The sequence below is a fragment of the Aureobasidium namibiae genome, assembly GCF_000721765.1.
Source record: "Aureobasidium namibiae CBS 147.97 unplaced genomic scaffold scaffold_24, whole genome shotgun sequence".
Classification (NCBI taxonomy): domain Eukaryota; kingdom Fungi; phylum Ascomycota; class Dothideomycetes; order Dothideales; family Saccotheciaceae; genus Aureobasidium; species Aureobasidium namibiae.
The window spans coordinates 198,169-216,734 of NW_013581185.1; the positions used below are offsets into that span (position 1 = coordinate 198,169).

Sequence of the window (18,566 nt, forward strand, 5' to 3'; positions counted from 1 at the left end):
ACGCACCACGCAACGCCAAGGATACACGACGAGCAGAACTACGACACTGCTCGACACAATGAATAGCCCGGTGGTCTTCGTTAAGTACACGTTCGTCAGTTGCCTTTTCTGTTTCCGAGAGACGAGCACAGAGAGTAATAGAGGAAGAGTCTGATCTGTGAGGACAGCAGCACCAAGAGCATTGTATACCTTCCCAGTCTTCTCGCCCTTCTTCTCAACGACCACCTTCTCAATGAGCACCACTGTCGACAAAGCTTTTTGCCACTGGCGAGGGACTAGTCCAACATGCTCTCAATCCTCTCGATCATACTGCCATTGAACTACTGGGTCTGGTTGATAGGTGGTGATTGGTCCGCTCGACGCACCAGAAACACACGACAAGCGGCATGACAATTTCACTCGATGATACGAACTTGATTCGCTTTGCGTATCGATTGAATCACACGCATGCCTGATTCGCATGTTTGGAGAGGAGTCAACAAAGAAACGCAGGAGACGAATCTATCTCCTTACAACAGAAGCAGCAAGAGCTTCAGCCTACTCGCCAGCTGACAATTCTCTTTTCTTACCACACTGCCCTTTGGAGGAGAACCATCCACGAACTCCATGCTATCGACCAAGACCAAGAGCAATATACTCTTCGGAGTGAGTGATAGGTGGATAGCCTACTCGAAGCATTCCACAATACTCGACTACAAGAGGAGCAGCACGACGACACCGCTGGGTGCGATGAACAGATGACAGGTGCCATTCAGAATCGCAGCAACGGCTCATACCTTTTGTCTTCGAGTAACAAGGGAAGAAACGGTGGTAGAAAGAGAGTCTGGTTGCTGGTAACAACATCACTTATCGCCTCGAGTGTCTCGGGGACCTCATCATTCTCCTTTCACACTCATCGTGTCTTTCGTTGTGAGTAAAAACGCTCGACACCCAGGACTGAGTACGGCAGGCTCTTGATCTCATCTATGAATCTGGGTCTGAGATCATCGTTCGACGAGCGAACCTAGAGTTCAAGGTCGTCGATTCTGGTCAGAGAAACGAGCAGTGGTCCTACTTTAACTCGATGCCTAACACAGCGAACACTGCGACTGTCTCACAAAGAATCACATTGAACGTGTATTGTCTCGAGAAGTGGGACAAAGAAAAGTCGTGAGCAAAAAATCTACTCTCTGACAGCAAAAGTACCAAAGGACTTGAGTGTCTCGAGAAATCATCACCCTCCTCCTTTTCGGCCACATCCGCCTTCAGGACGAGCATTGTCAACAAGCCTTCTCCTGTTGACCGAAGAACTACTTCTGACACTGCAAGCACAGCTGACATTGTGACTACTCCTGTGGCTACTGACCTTTCCCAGTCCGCTGACCTCGCTGTTCAGGTAGGTAAACTCACGACCGATTCATACTACACAATGTGCAAATAGCGGTGCCCAAACTTCCAGCACGACGAAGACGCGCAAATGTACAACATCCGGCACAAGATCAAGACCTTCCTCTATTGCGGAGAGGGAGAAGAAGAAAGACCTGCGCTCGATATTGTAGGTTCCACACCTCTGTGTTTTGACCACAACTCGGCTGACGCCTAGGTGCAACAGGGCAGACGGCGATTCGGACCAAGGCAATTGCAACGGGGACTCGGTTGATCCTACCGGCACCACGAGAGGTCAATGTAAGGAGCGTGTAACCATCAACTCCTTCCATAGCTCACCAGCCCCCAGTCTCAGTTATGCCGGGCAGAACTCTTTGTGCCTTACAGTCCACTCTTGAGACTCGCAACGACCACTTTGACGTGCTCAAGGACCTGAACCCCCGTTATCACACAACTGGCTGAACGCCCTTTCGAGAAGTACGAAGCACCTCGGAGTCTCTGAGAGGTCGCTCGCTGGCTCAGACATCCAGAAGCTTTTTGCCTGGGTGTTCTGACAATAAGGCCAGCCCGGCTATCAGGCTGCATAAATAGTTGAGACAGGCCAACGACTTCATGACAGCCTCATCCAATTTTCCAGCCTAACGCTTCTCGGTGATGACCACTACTTTGCCACCTCTGGTAGACACTCGGGCAATCCGCTCGGCGAGGAAGTCGACTCGTTCAAAGCTGTCTTTCTACATGATACTTCTAGTTAAGAGGGAGGCATTGGAAGAGGAATACTGGGGCTTGAGGGTGCAAAGAGTCTTCCATTCTCATATTCTTGCACTGGGGACTTGTCTGATCAACCGCAGTACGTGGGGGTGGAACACTTGTATAGTAGCTTTCCTTTGTTGGATGGGTTCATCAAGGTCTATGGCGTGAATATCACAAGTACGAGCGAAGTGACATGGTAGTTGAGCCTCTTTGAACCGTTACGTCTTGCCCCATAAACGTCTCTCAGGCTAGCCTTCTCCCTTGCCGACTGCCTCAATCTCTACTTCCTGCGGTGCGTTCATGAGGCTCTAGTTAAGAGTGTCTGCGCGAAGGCCTGCCAACGAGTGACTGCATCTTGGAACACTCCATTAGGAATTTCCTCCTTGCCGGCGCTGTCGATGAGCTTGACGGTGGTAGGATCTTCCAGGGTAGCTCCGAGCCAGCCAACCGTGCGCATGGGTGCATCCCAGTCATTGCGGCGGTTCTCGATACAAATCTTGATGCTCTTTGCCTTCTGCAGCATGAACAAGATCCGGTCGTCGATCTTGTCTCTTGCTTCTCCAGGGTAGCCACTGCGGTAGCCCAGGAAACCTTCAAGGGCAATGGTGGATGTGATCTTGAAGGAGAGCTCGGACATGGCGCCAGACTCCTGGATCTCGCTTCTGATCTGTTTGGAAGTGGCGAAGAGAGAGAAGTGGTTGACTGTGAAGTCCACCAGGGCGAATCTGTTGTAGCGAAGGAGGGTTGAATCGTAACGCAGGGCACGACGCTGGCCAATCCCGAGTTCAGGCGAGGCGAGAGCATGGCGATAGATCATGCGACGGACTTCGAGAGGAAGTTCCAGGAAGGGGAAGGTCTTGTCGTGTGCAGACATAGGAGTAGAGTGCTGTTTAGTGTTAGTGTCATGCCTGAGAAGTGTCTCCAGCAGTGGTCAAACTCACCTTGTTGGTCTTGGTCTTGTTGCCCTTGATAGTCTTTGCCGTGGCTTTGGGTGCGGCCTTATTCTTCTTCTTGGGCGGCATTGCGAATAACGGTGCGCGAGCAGGATGTTCGCGTGTGCTGGTTGCGACGTGCGCGAAGGGAAGTAGCAAAAGAGGTGTGATCGAAGCGATGGTCAATTACAATGTTCTTCGCTCGAAAATTTCGCCTGATCGATCGGACGTCAAGAAACGAGCTCTGGAACGTATTTTGACCCTGGGCCTCCACTCAGCACCATCAGTTTCCCTGCGAATACAGCGCCGACTGGAAAGAGACCAGATCGAGCCACTTCTTCTCTACAACATCTTTTATCTCCCTTCATGCTATGTATTGGAAGGGGTTTACACTTAGCACACTACGATGGAAGAAGTATCATGTGCAGTATTCACTCAGAGGAAGAGAGCGGACGACACATCGGGACTCGAGTCGATACATGTTCGTGGTTGATACAGCAGAACAAGGGATAGGATGTCTGCCTTTCAAAACTCGCCGCAGACACATTTGGTCGCTGCTGTGAGCATTTTCCGCAACAATACACCGCAAGAAAGCAAAGAGTCATCTAAACACGAATGCCTTGTGGTTCTGCTGCATTGAGCTGAGCTAGAGCATATCATCAAGCCTCTCAGGCGTTATAATACTTTCCATCGATCTAAAGAGTAAACCATGATTGCGTCTCCAATCTTCATATTGCGCCCCATAGCCAGAATCACCTGTGCCACTGACTCGTTCTCTCCTAGATATTGAGGTCGAAAAACGACTGCCAGATCATTATGACACTCGGCACATAGTCTGGACTCGAGGAACTCACGACTCTGAGGACCGAGTCCGACCCCCTTACGTGGGAGCCTTACCGGAGCAGCTGTCGTTGCTGGAAGGCCGAGCGTCGGAGAATACACAGGTATCAGGGTGGTTGACTGCTGAATAGGCAGGTCAGTGTGCGGAAGGTGGGTACACAACTGTGATCTTGAAGACACGAGCACCTGTGTGCTTGCTGCCGAGCTCCTTGAGCTTCTTGGACTTCATGGCGCCGACGGCAGCACAGAAGAATTGTGCTTTGAGAGAGCTTGGATTGTGGTGCGATGTGGGAGTTGAGGGGAGGTGGAAGTATTCAGCGTCGAGGATGTGAATGTTTGGGATGTGAGATGACCAGGCGCAACGTCTGACGTGATAGTGTATCGGTAGCATTCGCTGATCATATACTATAGTGATTGATTTGCCGGCATCAATTGGTTCTGTGGTGTAGTTGGTTATCACTTCTGTCTAACACACAGGCGGTCCTGAGTTCGAGCCTCAGCGGAATCATCTTTTGCCGTCTTTTGGCATGTCTTCCACATATCTTTGACGAAGGGAGTCAGTCTTATGTGGTTGTAAAAACTCTACGACTTTTTTCGGCAGGTGCAGATGTGGCTTCCTGAATTTTCGCGGCGCTCACGCTGACTACCGCCACCAATACACTCATGCACCACTCGTGGTGCTACAGTATTCTTGATACTAATAACTTCGGTTAAATCAAGAAGAATTCATCTGAGAGTTGTCGAAGATTTCGGCTTACACCCTGCAATGTTTATGTGCGTCTACCACTTCATAAACAAAGGCCGAGACAAAGACACTGTTACCTGAAAGGCTCAATTGATGCTGGTGGAAATGAAAGAAGTGAATCAGCTCGTTTGAGCGTCGTAAAACTGGAGTCGTGACACTGCACACCTATCTGGACAAAACAGACTCGCTGAGCAGATCGTGCTTGAGCGTCTTCCTTTGGGGGCAGCTTCTCAGTGCCACCCCTGAGGATTAACCCTCGAGTGCTTCTCCATATCGAGATCAGTCTTGTCACGCTACGTTTGTAGCAGTGGTAAAAGTGAAAATGAGCTTATCCCAAACTTGGTCTACCGAATAGACTGTGCATCTCATAGCTGTCCGTGAGATACATATTTGTACATGGGAAGAACACAAGTGAATCTTACCAATATATCTACGTGAAGTTCCACTGTTTTGGGCGTGTCGCATCAAAGACTGGATGATCAAGTCACTTTGTTGTTGCGTATCTCCACCCAAGCTTTCCATCACTTTACCAAGACACCACAATGCACCACCCAAGGTTGGCTTCAACAGAACCTCCTCTTTACCATCTTACCGACACACTCTCAGACTTGGGGATCTCTCGAATCTTTTTCATCATCTCGAAAAGCGATTATCAGCTATCTAAAGCATATGGCTCAATGGACTTCGATCCTGAGTTCATCACCAGCTATGCTGCGGGGTCTGCAAGACCCGTCCAACAAGCGCGTAACTTCTTGCGCTCTGGTCAAGTTTGTACTAACGCCTCGCAGAAGACCAGAGCGGGCATTGGTGTTCGCACCACCATCATGTTGCGCAACATCCCCAACCGCGTCGACTTTGAGGACATGAAGCAGTTCCTCGATGAGACTCAAGAGGGTCACTACGACTTCCCTTACCTGGGTATGTTTCTTTGATGATTCCCACGGCTTCTTATCAAATCTGACAAGTATGAGCTAGACAATGTTCATCCCTCGAGTCTCACCTGATTGGACTCAGATGAATTCCCTACTGCGAGACTCAGTCTACTGATGTCCTCGCCGCCAAGAAGGGCAGTTCTGGCGACATGATCAACCCTGATGTTCAGATCCATACCAAGACCCGCGTCAAAGCAGTCCACAAGTTCGAGAACGTCTACTACACCAAGACTCAAGCCAATGGACACTACAAGTTCATGAGAGACTAGTACACTATCGTGCTACTTCATTGCGAGGTCACTACCTGTGTCTCTGTAAGTACTCATCCATCAACGACTGGGTCAGTTACTAACAGATCCAGAACACTACCCCTTCCTTGCACAATCAGATGCAAACACAACGTTGCGCCGCAACTCACGTACAGTCTACTCTCTCTGCACTTTTCGGTGTCATTCTCGGCACTCTTTCTGGATCTCGTTCCAGTTAGTTAGCTACAATCCCAATCAACGCCCTGCTGCGAGTTGTGTACAGTCTTCACCCTTGCTTTTGTCTGTGCTGCCATCAGTACTCATTCTTTATTCTTTCCTTTTCCTATGAAGTGAAAATGGCTCCTTTGGCAAATTGGAGGTATGCGCTGAGAGTCGTAGTTCAGTGAGTTTTGTACGAAACATTCCTGTTGCCTAGACAGAAATGTGCATTTCGGAGGCTTGTTTCTGTTTGCGTCTTTCACGGTCTTGTGATGTCACTGATGCGAGTGATAGTAGTAGTGCGAAAGGGCGAGCCGAAACGGGTGTGCTACGGCCGGCTGTACTCGGACCGAGAAATGGACCATGAACTTCCGTCAAAATAAATGTTGATCAGTCAGCCGATCATATGTGAGAGTCACTTGAGCAGAGTTGGGCACTACCACCACTACATGGACCATGCTATGAGAGGTGGTCTATGGTTGACATTTCCTTGGGGACGTTTCTGGTCAAGGGGAAGAACGGTCAGCTAAATTCACCTCCGTCTGACTCATCAGGATTTCGACAACCGTATTTCAAGAGAACCACATCCTCCACAACGTGGCAACACTTAGTTCGGATTCTTCGAGCCCGACCCTTTCTCGCGACCGCATGTAATCGCAAACCTAGTTAGCATCGATTAGAGCACACACATGCCGTTACATCACATCATTCGTTGTTAATCATGCAAAGCCCGTACACCAAAGGAGAAACATTGACCCTCAAGATCTCTCGCCATGGAATCAAAGGATCAATACCTCAAATGGACGACCATATGAAAGAATTGCAGGTCCGAATCACCGATGTCATTCAACCTTCCATGATGTCGATCGTTCTCAAGGTCGAGCTGGAGCAACCAAGTACAGGAATCCCTGCCCAAAAAATGATCTTGAAAGTGTACGATCGCCAACACTCTCTTGAACTGCGCAAGTCCTTGAGCACAGGCCCAGCGACCAAAGCAAGCGAAGAACAGTTCGCTACCTTTTTGCGCGGGGGCCTCTTGCCTCCTTTTCTCGCAGAATGTGAGGAGAACGGAGCGTGGGTGTCATCGGTGTATGCGCAATGGGGTGTGGAGGGACGGGAGGCATTGGCTTACATGAAATCAACTCAGAGCCACGAAGTCGAGCTCAAGGTATACGAACAGCTTGTCGATATGCAAGGAGTCCACGTCCCAACTATCTTCGCAGATGTACGATTACCCCCCCAGCACGCCGCCATGGAGAAAGATGAAAGCCTCGCTCACTACACCGAAATCAGAGCCATTCTCATGGAACACATATCTGGGTTTCCCCTCAGTGATCTTGTCACAGAGGTGCCCGAGTCTGCCTGGGCGTCTGTATGTGACCAGGCGATCGAGATCATCAGGGAAATTGCTGAACACGACTTTATCAACTTCGATGTCAAACCCAGAAACACAATCGTTCGACCAAGCGAGGAAAGTCTGTACCATGTGTTCTACTTGGACTTTGGTGAGTGTTGCGTTCGCGACCCGTCAGAGTCAGATGGGATATGGCAGGAACGCAAGCGCCAGAGGAACGAAGAGGGAGCTGTGGGCTTCGTCATGATGAACTACATCTCACGTGCAAAGGGCAAGAACGGGCGTAAGTACAAAGGGACTTTGCCTTTGCCTTGGGAGTACAAACCTTCTTTACGGTTCCAGGGAGAGTCCGGCGGGCGTCGTGAGGATGGAGGCTAGGCGGTCAGGGTTAGCGGTAGACAGAGCTTCCATAGCCTTCAAAAAGCGAGCATGATGGAATTTGGTTGCTTGTTCTGCGCTCATATAATCAAGCCATGTATTCGTTGGTTAGCCTTTTGTCTGAGACCCTTCGAGTTGATTGGGCTTGTAGCTACTTCAGCCAATGTAATAAGACTAGTAGAGTAAAATACCGAGCAGAAACTAGCTAGTGATCTCATGGATAGTCTTGATGGCTTGAACAACGACGCTGGAACGGTATGGGTGTGATCAATGTCTTCGCCGACGACGCTAAGCTCGAAAGTTCCATTCAAGATTACAGAAAGCAAATAGTGTATGCTATACTTTGGGAGCTCGGTGATGCATCGCTTCCATGAGTGTTCCAAAAAGGGCATGACACGCAGGTCCCATCCTTGCTTCTATCTCCTTATACATCAAGACTTTGCGCCTTTCGTCGACAACCAAAACGACAAGCATCCTACTGCAAGAAAGCTTCGAAGCGCTGCATCAGCTCAGCATCTCCATCGAACAGAACGCTAACTCGGGCTGTCAAGTCTCCGGTACCAATTGTGCCTTGATAGTAGTCCTTTAGGATCCTGAGAAATTCATCGTAGACATCCGGCCGTGTGTCACGAACGTAATCGAGGTAGCCTATTGCGTTGTCGTAATTCGACTGGGGACCTGTAGTCTTTTGTGCGTGCGACATCTGTAATAAGCATTAGTTTCAAGTGTAGTGCGATGTCGAGAGATTCACCATATCGGATAAGCTGTTGTGCCGTAGACTTTGTTGGTTGATGTTTGGTTCGTTTTTGTCGGTTGGTAAATCTGGAAGCAGATTCGAAGTGGAGTGATATAGCTTGGTATCGCTGAGTCCTAGGATGGAAAGTCGAAACGGAACAACTGTTTGGACAAGCTTAAAACAGAGGATGCTGGGTAGCAGCTTGCGCTGAATGATATAATTAGGGATTTTTTGTTGAATGATAACCACGACCTTCGCCTTGTAACCTTAAAAAAGCGTTGCCTAACTTGGTAGCAGAATTATCGAGCCGCCCAATCAGAGGCGAGTCCATGCCGGCCCGAGTCCTGATCGCCGTTGAGGGTCCCGAAAGTCTATTATGCGTCTGCCTGATATTCAACGACCAGATAATTATAGCATTGAAGAACGTTATAGGATGACATTGTCTCTCTCGGTTCTTGAAGACTGCGCGCAAAGGCCATTCTACGAATACCTTCCCCAACTGACAAGAGTGAAATGGAGAATGTAGCAAGTCAAGCGTTTTATGCAACCGGATCTCATGAAGGATAGTTTCTGTTTGACAATATTCTATACACATCTTGTGGAAAGTGGATATAGAGAGTGGGACTGGAAGGAAGAGTAAGTCATCAAACATCGTGAAATGCTAGGACAAAGCACAAGGTGAATGAGAGATAGCTTTCATGTACAAAGACTAGCATGTTATTCAACCTTCGTCAGCAGATATCAGGTCTCTCAAAACTTCAAGCTCGGTATGCTTTCGATGATGGAAGCAATTGAAGGCACGAATTACAGCCGCTCTGACGAAATCAATCCCAATGTCGTATTGTATACCTTCGGGATTCGAAATTTCGGCGAGGTCATCTGGTGTCACTTGTGTAAGCGTCAATAATCATTGGGAAAACTCCTAGATCTCGAACTTACACCAGCTTTGATCCGCTTCCGGATGAGGGCTGATGTTTGCCACCCAGCCGCTACCGTAAGCATTCAGCGTGGCAGCGACATCGTGGTTTGAAGAGTATCGCGCGAGAACAATCGTTGGTGAGCCGTCAGATAGAATGATTGTGGCGCCATCTTGGAAATAGAGCCAGCGATTGTTGTCTTTAGTACCTCGTTTTTTGCTAGTCGAAAATGTCCAGTCGACTTGAATGACAGTATCTTCAATACCATCAACCTGAGAGTTCGGTCTCTCGATCTCTCTTACAACCCTGTCGCCCACGGGGATGAGACCAAAGCCTTGGTGTGGTCCTGCAAGAAAGGCACCAAGGCAGAATCCAAGGGAGATACCGCCGTTAGCAACGAAGGCGCGCACATCGGGGGCATACGATTTGGCCTCTTGCCATGCTCTATCAAGATCTATACAAGCTGCATTAGTATGCAGACATTGACAGCTCACTGTAAGGGGTGATCGGGACTGACATACCTGGGCCGCCAGGCTGAACGAAGATTTCCACCTGACCTAGAGTTTCGGAATTGATATGAGTTGCTTCGTCGGGGCCAGCGAATATAATGTCGATGGTCGGATAGGCTTGCTTGAGAAGAGTCTCGACCGACTCTGGACAACCCTCGCAGGCAGCTTTTCCGCGATATATCATTGCTCTCGGACGGTCATCATCCTTGTTCTCCAACGTCAGAGAAATACAAAAGTCTGCAGCTACGTGCATCACTATAGCGATCAGAAAGAATGGTAAAGGTAAACAAACTCTCATGCTAGAAGTTCTAGTAGTGACGTGGATAAAGAAAAGGCTTTGGTTGAGGTGCAACGAAGAGGTAGATAAGAAGGCCCGTAGTCACTGGCTTACAGTTCATAAGTAGTCACATCATGATCGTTGAACTGTATAACAGTCAGCAAGATGCAAAAGCACGGGTCAAGGCGATCCTTCTGGGTGTCAGTGGCTTTTTCAACGAGCAGATCCAACGGGTTTGGCTTTTTCGGGAAGCACTGGAATCCGAAGCTTGGACCAAAGTCCCTGGACGGTGCCAACGAACGAAGGATATTCTACTTCAGCTGAATTGTCATGAGGATCCTGATCCCGGTGCGACTCGTGAAGCACATGAAGCAACTGCTAATGACTGCACATCAAGCTTGCACGCTTTCGGAAGTGATAGGTTGTGCAAATATTCGCCTCGAATTGCGCACATGGTCATGCTCATAGATCCCAGATCAGTGAGTTACATCACAGTCGATCTGTCTTTGTTGTAGTTACTTGCAGAGATGATCTGTATCATCCAAGCTGGTGTCGTTATATGTAGGCCAGGCTTTTCTTTGTCTTCGATCTCGTTTACTGGCCATCGAACAAGAACAACCTCGCCCTATATAACCAAACGAGTACCAGTTCATCTCTGTCCCCTTACTCACGGGTGACTTGGGCTGTCAGCTGCCCAAGCTGCAGCCCATCTCTGTCGACCACATAGATCGCCTTGACACAATTGGTCTTGTAGAAGTCGAACCGAGAACGATGCTGGGCGGGCGACATGACGACTTCCACTAGTCTTGCATCCTCGGGCACATGACTTGCTTGAAGGCCAACCTTCGGATCAAGATCTGAGTTCCCTCGTCTGGCAATTTGCTCTTCGTGGTCAACGATGATTTGCAGATAAGCTGCGAGGTAGTCGGTATCAAACACACCCCTCAGGTTGATCTTTCGCAGAAGTGTAATACACCGCTGACGCACAGAGGAGGCGCGACACTTTTCAACGATGGTAGCCAAACAAGTCACAACCCCAGAGCCAAGCGTAAATGCTGGAGGCGTATGGAAACGATTGGTATGTTTCTTTTCACAGCCTTCGAAAACATTATAGTGCGGTGTTCTCGCGATATGTAACTTGACATACCGCTCGCAAAGACCAGTAAAATATTCGAACTGAGCTTCAAAGCGGTCGACCAGACAGGCATTCGCATCATGCCATGTACCGTTCCATATGGAGACGCAGAAGAAGAATATTTGGGTCGTCATATGTGATAGAACATTTGAGCGTGTTCGAGATACCTTTCTGAATGCTTCTGCCCAAGCCTGTAGGGATCGTATACTTTCCTCGACTGCCTCCTGTAGGCGCTGGTTCAGAGTAGTTGTGCGGATGGCCGCACGCACAAGACAAATCTCATGGTCTTCATCGAGATCGACTAGAGCTCCCCGCTCACTCAAAGCTTTGGACGTCCGTATGAAGAGCTCGTCGTATACATCGAATATGTTGCCGGTGATGACTTCCAGATATAGGCTTGCTTCATCGGGATCGACAAATTTGGGGGGAATCGGGTCCGGACAGATGGGCCGTAGAAAGCTGTCGTGATGTCAGAAGTGCTAATGATAAAACCTGGAAGTATCTTGACGTACGGGTAGTCATGCCCTATCAACATGTAGTCCGCATCTAGTCGTATGAAAGTTTGTACCAGAACATTGAACATACTCTTCAAGTCATTATCGACTACGACCAGATGTCTACCACCCGACACTTGAGCCGTTCCTCGTGGGCGTAATCGCTCATGAATGATGCGTAGACCGATCTCCAGATGCAATAAGGCTTTATTGTCTTCTCCAGAAAAGGTCTCGTAAGTAAAGAAGAGCAAACAGGTCACAAGAACAACAACGACAGCGCTCTCGGAGACATCATCGCTTAAATCAGCAATGTATTTACGCATGAAAGCCGAGGACTTGTTGTATTGCTGCAATGCAAATTGGTTCCGATCATCGTCGGATCCTCCAGTCAGAGTACGGTGCAAGGCGGCACAAGCACAAGCTGCTGCTGCGATCGAGGGGTGGTGATCAGCCAGATCTAGTGTCACAAACTCCCAGGGAGTCTCGAATGACGATGCGCATGGGAGCTGAAATATCGTAAGGCGACGGAAGAAATCGAGGGCGGTACACTCGGCATCGTTCAAGATGACTGAGCTTGGAAGGGTTCGCGGGCAGATATCACGCAATCGTCCAGGCTTGGAGAGCGGCCTGCGGCAATTGCAAGCTTGATCTCCTTTAGCGCATCGGCAGCATATTGACGGCATGGCGCTGCACACCAACCTGCGAGCACTTCGGTGCGGTGTAAGCAAATCGTTTGAGTTTCGTGCCGTGTAAGTTTGGAATACCCGTGGCTAGCATGGTTGTCTTCAAGAAGTTTCGGGGCATCGAGGCTAGTCAAAGCTTTTGGTGCTGGTAACAGTGGTCGTGAAGAGATCTTGTGCGCATCCGCTATAAGAGGCCTATATCCATCACAAACCCGTCCGGTGGAGACGCAATTGTTGCAAAATTCTTTGTTCTCGTCGCACTTGATCCGTCTGGCGCTGTTCATGGTCAGCAATTGACTTTCGAGGCCTGGCACGGTACATTGTAACACACCGACATGTTCCACAAGCATTCTTACTGTACTTCGAATTTACCACGCGTGGTCGCCTCGACATCGTCATTGCGAGCATCGCAAGCTGCGAGTGGTCGATTTTTCGAGTTGCAGATTGACTCTTAGTAGAAGCAGTCGACAGAATGTCGATTTCTGGAAGACACTGAGCTCCATCTATAGCAGCTGGCTCTTTGATAGGCTGGCTCGATAAGTCGATAAACTTACGGCGCCAATCAGAACCGTTGCCGGACAGTAGAGAATAGAGTTCATCTCGGTGCCTAAATCTATCATCAGGCATGTACCTTGATTGGCCAATTCACTATATATATCTATAGAGTTTCAACCCCCGGAGGCCGCGGTCCCCATACCTCCCAACGACATTCCAAGTCTCTAAAAGCACGGGCCAATTATCTTGAACGACTTCACATCGTGATTGGGAACATTTGGGTGATTGGAATGGGGTATAGATGATCGACATTTAGTATAGACGATTGACATGGAGTATGTTGTCTTGAGAACCTGTGTCCGAGTCGCGGTCAAAATTCCACAAGTCAAACCAAAGGATGGAGTAAGCTTCAGATCACGGCCGAGAGACGCAAGTATCTTGCGGGAACTAACTGCGCTGGCGATGGTCTTCCCTGGTCGGTCAAGAGTTCTAAGCATTTTCCAACCGGCTCGTCTATCACGAGGGTTTTCTGCTTGCACCATAGGATAGATGAGTCTCAGCTTGCCATCTTTTGAGCGTCCCAGCAAAAGCGGCAGCATTATCGTTACGATAAGATGCTAATGGCGGTGGGTGCTCTAATGTTGACTGCAAACCCAACTCGACGAACATGAGCTTTGGTTTGTCAAGACAGAGAAAATGAGACTGTCTCAAGAGCTACATATGTATGGAGGCATGTAGAGTGTCTTGTGCACTGGACCTCCAGTCATGGCTCGGGCCCTCTTTGAGCGATCCCACGGTCGAGGGTGCAGATTATGGAAACCGTCGATTGCGAAAGATACTCCTACTCCATCGCCCAATCCAATAGTCCACTGGGCCCTTGAGAGTCTGATTGGTCAGATTTAAGACACATGGCAAGCACCGTGCTGAGTAGTGTCATGATCTCACAGGGTACCACAGAAGATATCATTCTCTCCATCCCAGCCTCTGTGACTCTCATCCCAAAACAGTCCTCTTACTATAGTGAGCTTCCATACTTTCGTCATTGTTTTTCTTTCGCTAACAGTAAAAGCCTTCTGCCAGCATCGATCGCCTTCCTCGACCTTCCTCGATTGCCCAGATCGTAGCTCATGTCTTCACCACCCTCTCCGAAAGCAATTTCGTATCCACCGGACGCCCTGCGTGTGAGCGACACAATCGTCTTACTGACATACTGCCTCAAACTCGCTATACCTTGCGAATTACGATGATCGGAATCATGAGCTTTCGAGTCGTGTGTATGTTCTTGGGGTGATTTTGATAGCTCTTCCATTATCAACAGCTGCGATCCAGAGAGCATCGTCGTCCTTGGGCCTGCTCCCACTCCTCTCTCTCACAAAGGTGTAGAAGCGCATGCTCGCCATAAAAAGGCACAGTGATTTCTTAGTCAGAGACAGATCCAGAGAGAGCCTGGAGGACACCGCATCTTATCGGACACGATTCGATCTCCAGAATTGTTGTGCATTACTATAGCTACGCGATGAAAAGGTCGTCCATGATTTGGCAGACAATCAACAAAAGTGTGCCACATGGTTTGACACAAGTCAAAGTTGACATGGTTTACGACCTGGGGGAGATTGGGCTTGGCAGGGGCACGCCCCACCAAATCATGATTCTGGCAACCGTCCAACCGTCGTTCGCATGTGAAACAAAACATCTCAATCTTACTTGCAATTTCTCAGGAACAGCCATGGCGCGCCTACGGGGGAAGCCTGCCGGAGGCCAGGTGACTCCTCCGAGGAAGCCGAGAAAATCTCGTGCTGGACCTTCGAAGTCCGACAACCCTCGTGAGAACACGTCCATGAATGGCTTTAACGGTACGAAGCCTATACATTCGACGCCGAATGTCACCATGTCGCAAACGACTGCCGAAACTTCGCGACAGCTCACGACTCCTCTAATGGCCAACGTTCGGCACAGGACGATATCTGCAACCCCGAGCGCAGGCGACTGGGAGGAAGACCAAGATTCGTCATTTTCAGAAACCGCAGACAAAATATTGTCGCCGCGTGCAAATCGCATCGACGAGCTTCGGTCCATATATCACAAAATCAGAGATCAGCATGAGAAGACCATCAAGGAGGTACATTCTTACATCTCTTCTATAATGACTCACGAAGAGAATATGACCCTGCAACAATATCTTCTTCATTGTGAACTAGTCTTGGCCAAAGCAAAGCTGAATCTTGATATCGCGACATCTTACGCAACAAATCAGTATGGTCGGTCAAATACTACGGATCTACCCAGACTGGCCATCACCAAAGGCTGGCTCGAAGAAGCTATCAAACGTGTCGATACGGATACACCCAAACCGGAAACTGATTACGGATCTCTGTTCTCTGAGTTATCACATTATTTTCTTGCAAGCATCATAACACAACATAAGCATTCAATGTTTGAACAGCGAGCCTTGCCCACTGTACATAAAATCGCCGAGATCTTCCAGAGGATAGAGCCACGATCATACGTACCTGGAGTTGGACCATTTCTGGAATTTGCGACTGGCTTGGCCACTGACGATCCCTTGCTAATGCCTGAAATCCTACGCCGACTCGAAGTCAAAATGCTCACCGATACAAGTCTGAAGGACCGTGACAACCCGGGCATCAACACAACATCATCACAGCTCAGACATCAACCGGAAGAGCGCGAAAATACTCGAAATCCATTCCTCGCACTCAATGAAGATGGTACGGTGCCTGAGATTGACCCTGGCCTGGACGAAGCACCTCCTGTGCGATACTTGTCTGCCGGACTTAAGATCGATCCTATGCTAGACGCGCCATCTCTTACATCAGTTTCGTCTATTTCGCCTCTTTCGTACACGCCATCGTTGACATGTCAACCAACCTCTGAGAAGGAGATTGACCCCAACCTGGACGCGCCTCTATCGATACGTTACCCATCATCTCAGATGGACATTGACTCTGGACTCGCTCCGTCGTCAGCAAATTATTTGCCCACCGTCTATCAAGATCACCGATACGAGGACAGTGTCGGCGAGAATGTGCAGTTCATACAAGACCGAAACCCTCCCGAGGATGCTCTGGCAGAGAATTCGTTTTCGACTTGCGAGCCTAAGTCGGAGGACGAAGAAGAGGCTGCTCGACCAGATGTTGTCGTTGGCGAACAGATAGAAGGTATCGCTGACCAATTTGAGAAGAGGGAGCTGAGATCTCCTGAACTAGCGGAATTAGCGGAGACTCCTGCACAGCAAGTAGAACTTGATGTTGATATGGACCATCAGGATGGAATCAATCATACAGCAGATTCACAGCCATTTTACATGATCAGGGAAGAATCGACCGGCTTGGGCGAGGGGGCTCGTCGGGAGCTGAGTCTTGTCTCTGACTTCTCTACCTTTGACGAAATCATGCAGGAGGTACAGGAGAATCCGGACGAGCAACACATCTTGTCTGCCATCTCCCAGGCCGCTAGTGACACAGAATCACGCGAGGACGCCTCTGCCGTTCTGGCTTCTGCACCTGGTCATTTCAACATCCCCGACAGTTTCGTCATAAGTGACGACGAACTCGAACCAGATTCGAATCCGTATCTCGCGGCCTACCGAGCCAAACAGCTCGCTTCTGCATCGGCATCGGCATCAACATCAAACGCACCAGCTTCGAGTGCACCTGTCGTATGCCTACCAGATGTCGCGCGTCGTGCTGGACCACGCAAGAGCGAGCCAATCGTTCTGGTCTCCTCGCCTGTCAGCTCATGCGTAACGCAATCACAAGCTGAACAGCCTGTTCCGCAAAGACGATCATCCAGAATCTCCGACTCGATGTTCGTCAGTGATGACAGCGACGACGATATACCACCAACCTCAAACCCTCATCTTGCAGCGCTGATTCGAGCCAAAGCGTCAGCATCCGCACCCAGGATCGCACCCGCATCTGCGATTGCATCTGCGCCCACCTCCGGGTCAAGCACACCGAGTTCTAGCGCATCAACAAGCAAATCAACCAGGCCCAAGCTACCCCCTCACCTTGCTCGTGTCCGAAGAGCAGCTCATCGTCAATCTCTGGATCCCTCGTCTCAAGTTCCCACGCCCGAAGAAAGGCAGCTATTGGATCAAGAAGAATATCCATTGATCGACATCATTGACGAGAGAACCATCGATGGCGAAAAGAAATACCTGATCAAGTGGAAGCCCATCCATGGTAGAAAATTCTTGGATACCTGGGAGCCTGCAGAGAACGCGAATGCAGCGTCAGTAGAGGACTGGGAGCTACAGAAAGCAAAAAAAGGGAAGAGAAAAGACATGGAACATGGGAAGGTGAAGAAAGTCAGGAGAGGCACAGGAAGAGAGCGGAGGGAAAGGCCTGTCGAAAGATCTGTGGCAGTAACAACGATCCAGACGACCCAGGAGTTTCAGGAACAGCATCAATCTGCACCTTTATCTTCTCCGGAACAGACTCCGATGTTCTTCGTCGACACAGCTGGAGACGCGTCGCTCGCCTCACGAGGCACCAGGTTCGTTCCCACTCTTCATATCCCGTCACCCTCGCCGGAAGGCTTATCATCGATCGATCAAGTCTCCTCTCGTACCCGCAGCAGAGTCAATGATAGAGATGACACCCGGAATGACTCCACCGAATCACTCTCGGACGCCACCCCGATCGAATCAGTAACAAATCTAACACCGGAACCAGCAGCAGATCGATTGTCTAGATACGCCGCTCGACCTTTTTCTTTCGACTCAGTTTCTGCTGAACCACAGCCAATCCCGGCGGCATCATCGTTAAAGCCCAATAACAGCGACAAATACAAGACACCAGCACAGCAAAAGACGAGGATGAGAGAGAAGCGAGCAATCAGGCGAGCAGAAAAAGCAGCGAGACTAGCCAACATGACAGAAAAACAACGAGCTGAGCACGAACACAGCAAAAAGATGCACAAAAGGGCAAAGGCCGAGAGGAGAAGGACCAAGGCAGAAAGACTGGCAGCCATGCCTGAGGAGGAGAGACAAGAACTGGAAAATTGGCTTGAGTGGAAGAGGGCTTTGAGGCAAAGGATCAAGGACAACAAGCAAGCGAAAAAGGCCGGCAAAGCAAGAAGAAGGGAAGAAGAGGCGCGAAGAGTGGTACATAATACTGAACAAGCATCGTAAGCAGGATCTTCGGACGCTTCGGCGAGTTGCTTACTGTTGGTATACCCGAGATGGCGGAGGTTGACACATTGTAAAAAATGATTGTGAACAGGTTTCCTATGTACAGATGTTCTCTTTGCAGATAATAACTATTATTACTCTCTTTTGCGTTCTTTACCTTATGAGATTCAGTGCTCACCAACACACCGTCATCTGACGCCTATACTATTATCAATTCAGTAATGATATTATCGTTCCACTATAAGTCGTGTCCCCCAAGACCTCATTTGGTGGTCATATCCAAAACGAGAATGACAGCCGTTACGGACATGCTGCGAAGAAAGATCATGACGGCATAAACATCCAGAGTCATATCAAGATGACGGCATAAGGGTCTGATCGAGTCAAAGATGACAGCAT

The 18,566-nt window shown here is 49.3% G+C and overlaps 7 protein-coding genes across 7 annotated transcripts; 4 read left to right on the forward strand and 3 right to left on the reverse strand.

Annotated features, from left to right (window-relative positions):
• Positions 1–737: 737 nt before the first annotated feature.
• M436DRAFT_67790 (uncharacterized protein) lies at positions 738–1,827 on the forward strand (the record flags this gene model as incomplete). Its single annotated transcript, XM_013567604.1, has 5 exons — positions 738–909; positions 942–1,149; positions 1,183–1,375; positions 1,421–1,534; positions 1,753–1,827. The coding sequence occupies 5 exons, from the start codon at positions 738–740 to the stop codon at positions 1,825–1,827; spliced, it is 762 nt and encodes a 253-aa protein (XP_013423058.1).
• Positions 1,828–2,416: 589 nt separating this feature from the next.
• M436DRAFT_86036 (uncharacterized protein) lies at positions 2,417–3,140 on the reverse strand (the record flags this gene model as incomplete). Its single annotated transcript, XM_013567636.1, has 2 exons — positions 2,417–3,004; positions 3,060–3,140. 2 exons carry the CDS (start codon positions 3,138–3,140, stop codon positions 2,417–2,419), a joined length of 669 nt encoding a protein of 222 aa, XP_013423090.1.
• Positions 3,141–5,177: 2,037 nt separating this feature from the next.
• Positions 5,178–5,639, forward strand: M436DRAFT_86037 (uncharacterized protein; the record flags this gene model as incomplete). Its single annotated transcript, XM_013567637.1, has 2 exons — positions 5,178–5,553; positions 5,611–5,639. The coding sequence occupies 2 exons, from the start codon at positions 5,178–5,180 to the stop codon at positions 5,637–5,639; spliced, it is 405 nt and encodes a 134-aa protein (XP_013423091.1).
• Positions 5,640–6,893: 1,254 nt separating this feature from the next.
• Positions 6,894–7,975, forward strand: M436DRAFT_76601 (uncharacterized protein; the record flags this gene model as incomplete). Its single annotated transcript, XM_013567638.1, has 2 exons — positions 6,894–7,735; positions 7,918–7,975. 2 exons carry the CDS (start codon positions 6,894–6,896, stop codon positions 7,973–7,975), a joined length of 900 nt encoding a protein of 299 aa, XP_013423092.1.
• Positions 7,976–9,223: 1,248 nt separating this feature from the next.
• M436DRAFT_76602 (uncharacterized protein) lies at positions 9,224–10,112 on the reverse strand (the record flags this gene model as incomplete). Its single annotated transcript, XM_013567639.1, has 3 exons — positions 9,224–9,381; positions 9,442–9,873; positions 9,941–10,112. 3 exons carry the CDS (start codon positions 10,110–10,112, stop codon positions 9,224–9,226), a joined length of 762 nt encoding a protein of 253 aa, XP_013423093.1.
• A 756-nt stretch (positions 10,113–10,868) lies between these two features.
• M436DRAFT_57491 (uncharacterized protein) lies at positions 10,869–12,801 on the reverse strand (the record flags this gene model as incomplete). The annotated part of the gene is made up of 3 exons (XM_013567568.1): positions 10,869–11,799; positions 11,853–12,461; positions 12,671–12,801. The coding sequence occupies 3 exons, from the start codon at positions 12,799–12,801 to the stop codon at positions 10,869–10,871; spliced, it is 1,671 nt and encodes a 556-aa protein (XP_013423022.1).
• A 1,802-nt stretch (positions 12,802–14,603) lies between these two features.
• Positions 14,604–18,167, forward strand: M436DRAFT_67795 (uncharacterized protein; the record flags this gene model as incomplete). The annotated part of the gene is made up of 1 exon (XM_013567605.1): positions 14,604–18,167. One exon carries the CDS (start codon positions 14,604–14,606, stop codon positions 18,165–18,167), a length of 3,564 nt encoding a protein of 1,187 aa, XP_013423059.1.
• Between the last annotated feature and the right edge of the window lie 399 nt (positions 18,168–18,566).